This window comes from Triticum dicoccoides, chromosome 1A (assembly GCF_002162155.2).
Source record: "Triticum dicoccoides isolate Atlit2015 ecotype Zavitan chromosome 1A, WEW_v2.0, whole genome shotgun sequence".
In the NCBI taxonomy this organism is placed as follows: Eukaryota; Viridiplantae; Streptophyta; class Magnoliopsida; order Poales; family Poaceae; genus Triticum; species Triticum dicoccoides.
Genome location: NC_041380.1, coordinates 544,695,283 through 544,698,637, shown reverse-complemented (window position 1 = coordinate 544,698,637; position 3,355 = coordinate 544,695,283). Strand labels below are relative to the sequence as shown.

The window sequence follows — 3,355 nt, the reverse complement described above, 5'->3', positions numbered from 1 at the left end:
GGCGTGTCATCACACCTCTCTCTTTCCCTCTCCCCCTCTGACAAGGACAAGGACGGCCATGGCGAGCCACGGGCATGAGCACGGCCTGCTGCTCGACCCGGCCGCGCTGGCCTACTCCTGGGCCGCCGAGCCGGAGTTCCCGCCGCAGCTGCTCGCCGCGCTGGGGGAGTACCTCTCCTCCTCCGCCGCCGCCGCCGGCGCCTCCCACGGGGACCATCAGTCTGCCGTCGACACCGACGCGGACGCGGAGGCGGACGACGAGTTCATGATGTACGAGTTCAAGGTGCGGCGGTGCGCGCGCGCGCGGAGCCACGACTGGACGGCCTGCCCCTACGCGCACCCGGGGGAGGCGGCGCGGCGCCGGGACCCGCGCCGCGTGGCCTACGCGGGGGAGCCCTGCCCGGACTTCCGCCGCCGCCCGGGCGCCGCGTGCCCGCGGGGGTCCTCCTGCCCGTTCGCGCACGGCACCTTCGAGCTCTGGCTCCACCCGTCCCGCTACCGCACCCGCCCCTGCCGCGCCGGCCCGGCCTGCCGCCGCCGCGTCTGCTTCTTCGCGCACGCGGCCGGGGAGCTCCGCCTCGCCTCCCACCACAAGGGTCCGGGGCCGGACTCGCCGCCGGCGCTGTCGCCCAAGTCCACGCTGACGGCGCTCTGGGAGTCGCCCCCGGTGTCGCCCGTGGAGGGCAGGATGAGGTGGCTGGACGCCATAGACGACGCCGCCGCCGCCGACGCCGAGGTCTGGGAGATCATGCTCGCAATGCAGCAGCTCAGCTTCGCCAACGCAGCACCGTCAGGAACGCTGCCGGCGGTGACGGAGGACGACGGGCCGGACCTGGGGTGGGTGTCGGAGCTGGTCATGTGATCAATCAGGAGACCGAAGCCCCACCAAGCAGCAAGCAAGACAGCAGCAGCTTCAGTAATTAATTAATTACTCGTATTATATTAAGCAACCTATTATTAAATTCTACCATTCCCGGAGCCGGATGCATCATTCTTCTGTAGATAAACAAGCGCGTATGTATGGTGCAAGCTGAATACAGCAAAGAATTGTAAAATTATTAAGCGTGAGTGCCTGTTTTTTTTCCGAGACCGTCAATGGTTTCGGATTAGTGGGAACTAAATGAGTGTAATGGGCTAGTAGCCTGCCGCTGTTTCGTGATCTATAATATCATTTGATTTGATGTACTTCGAGTGCAGCTAGCGGTGTCTCGAATCTGCGTGCCACTAATTGTCTATGTGCTTGACTTTGTTGATCAGTTAGATTCTGCGAGGATCGGCTATGGACTTGTGAGGATGGGTCTCTTTCCTATGTGAGCTATCCGGCTCCTCCTTTCTCCTTTCGGTCAAGCACTCACGCTCAGTGAGTCCCAACTTCAATTCTTTGACTTCTTATAATCGCTCATGATATATACATTATTCGAGGCTACCTTTAACCACGGGTCAGCAGGGTTAGCACAATGACATATATATCATCCAATTCGTACGTGAAAGAAGTAATGATATAATTTTTACTTCTTTCGTTCCAAATTACTTGTCGTGGCCCTATTGTTCCGATGGAGAGAAGAACCTATAATTAGCTTTTCGGGAAATTTTCAAACGAACAATTTCAACAATTTCTTATTTTATTATGTTCAACTTTATGTATTCCTCTATCCATATAGTACATTAAATGTATAGAAATGGCTATAACAGAGTTGATACTGCGACAAGTAATTCCAAACGAAAGGAGTATATCATACATCTTAAATACTAATAGTTTTATCATTGATTATATGCTACCTTAAATATGTATTAGGTCCTATATATATATGAAAGGAGGGGTATGAAAATTCGGAGAAAAGCCACTTGTCCCAAAAGAGAAAAGCCACTTGTCCCAAAAGAGAAGAGGGCACAACCCATTAGTTTGGTAGGGGGTGGCTTGGCCCTCTGATGATCTATATAATCATAGCTAGTGATAATCAGAATTGTGAAGGGTTTTTCGCCTGAATTCTTCGAACGAATTTTGAATTTAAAATCAAACAATTTTAAATTATACTCCCTTCGTCTCATAATATAAGGTATTCAATATTAGAGTCAGACGAGAGACAGTTCTTTGGACCCCGAATCTAGCAAGGTCCTCACTAATGAATCCGACTCGCACAAAGTTCAGGGGGAGAAGGGGCAGCTGTTGTAGGTATGGTTTGACAGATAGGCCGTGGGCAGGAAGGTGGATCTCAACGTGCATGGCTCGTACGAAGAACTTGCCTTGGCCCTTGAGGGCATGTTCACCGTCTCGTCCGCTACCACATGGTACCGAGGTTTTTTTAGGGAATGAAAGCGGGTGAAGAACGCGAGTTTATGATCCGTGGGGCATAAATTCTATTAGTTTTGCTTAAGGACATTTAGATGTGCTCTAAGTATTGCACATCTAAGTTCTATGTCATTGATTTTACGCTAAGATTTGTGCAAGCATTTTTTTCTTTCTTTCTAGGTTGATTGAGTCACTTAGATGTGCAATAACTAGAGCACATCTAGATGTGTAACACCCCGGATGTGATTTACCCAATATGTATTCCAACTCTTGCCGTTTCCGGCGTTAAGTTATTTTATTTTCTCGGGTTCGGGTTTTGCCTCCGTGTGTTGTTATCGTTGTCATGCATCTCATATCATGTTATCATGTGCACTGCATTTGCATACATGTTCATCTCATGCATTAGAGCATCTTCCCCGTTGCCCGTTTTGCATTCCGGCGCTTCGTTCTCCTTCGGTGGTCATTTCTACCTTTCTTTCGTGTGTGGGGATTAAACATTTCCGGATTGGACCAAGACTTGCCAAGCGGCCTTGGTTTACTACCGGTAGACCGTCTGTCAAGTTTTGTACCATTTGGACTTCGTTTGATACTCCAACGGTTAACTGAGGGACCGAAAAGGCCTCGTGTGTGTTGCAGCCCAACATCCCTCCAAGTTGGCCTAAAACCACCAAAACCCTCTCCATCATCTAGAGCGTTCGATCATGATTGCGTGGCCGATAACCGCGCCTCATTTGGACCCTCCTAGCTCCCTCTGTGCCTATTTAAAAACAACCCCGAATTTCTCCTTCTCCTTCCTCCCAAAACCCTAGATCCATCCACACCCGCCGCCGCCGGACAAAGTCCGCCGGGCCGGACATTGTCCGACCCGCTCCGCCGCCACCACGTCAGCCCGCGAGCCCCACATCGCCGCCACTCCCCCCGAGGCCCGTGAGGGCCCAAGGCCGGCCCTCTCCCGTTGCCGCCTGGGCCAGAGGCGCCCGCGCTGGCCGCCTCTTCTCCTACCTCGCCCCGCCGCCGCACGCCGTTCGCCGCCCGAACTCCGGCGAGCTCCGACGCCGCTCCGCC

At 53.0% G+C, this 3,355-nt stretch overlaps 1 protein-coding gene across 1 annotated transcript; it reads left to right on the top strand.

Annotated features, from left to right (window-relative positions):
* The first annotated feature begins 6 nt into the window (after positions 1-6).
* Positions 7-1,159, top strand: LOC119323666 (zinc finger CCCH domain-containing protein 37-like). Its single transcript, XM_037597399.1, has one exon. The coding sequence runs from the start codon at positions 59-61 to the stop codon at positions 860-862; it is 804 nt and encodes a 267-aa protein (XP_037453296.1). The 5' UTR covers positions 7-58; the 3' UTR covers positions 863-1,159.
* The last annotated feature ends 2,196 nt before the right edge of the window (positions 1,160-3,355 follow it).

Excerpts from the sequence above, each read along its gene's own strand:
- LOC119323666 (XM_037597399.1), top strand. The coding sequence starts at position 59 with ATGGCGAGCCACGGGCATGAGCACGGCCTGCTGCTCGACCCGGCCGCG.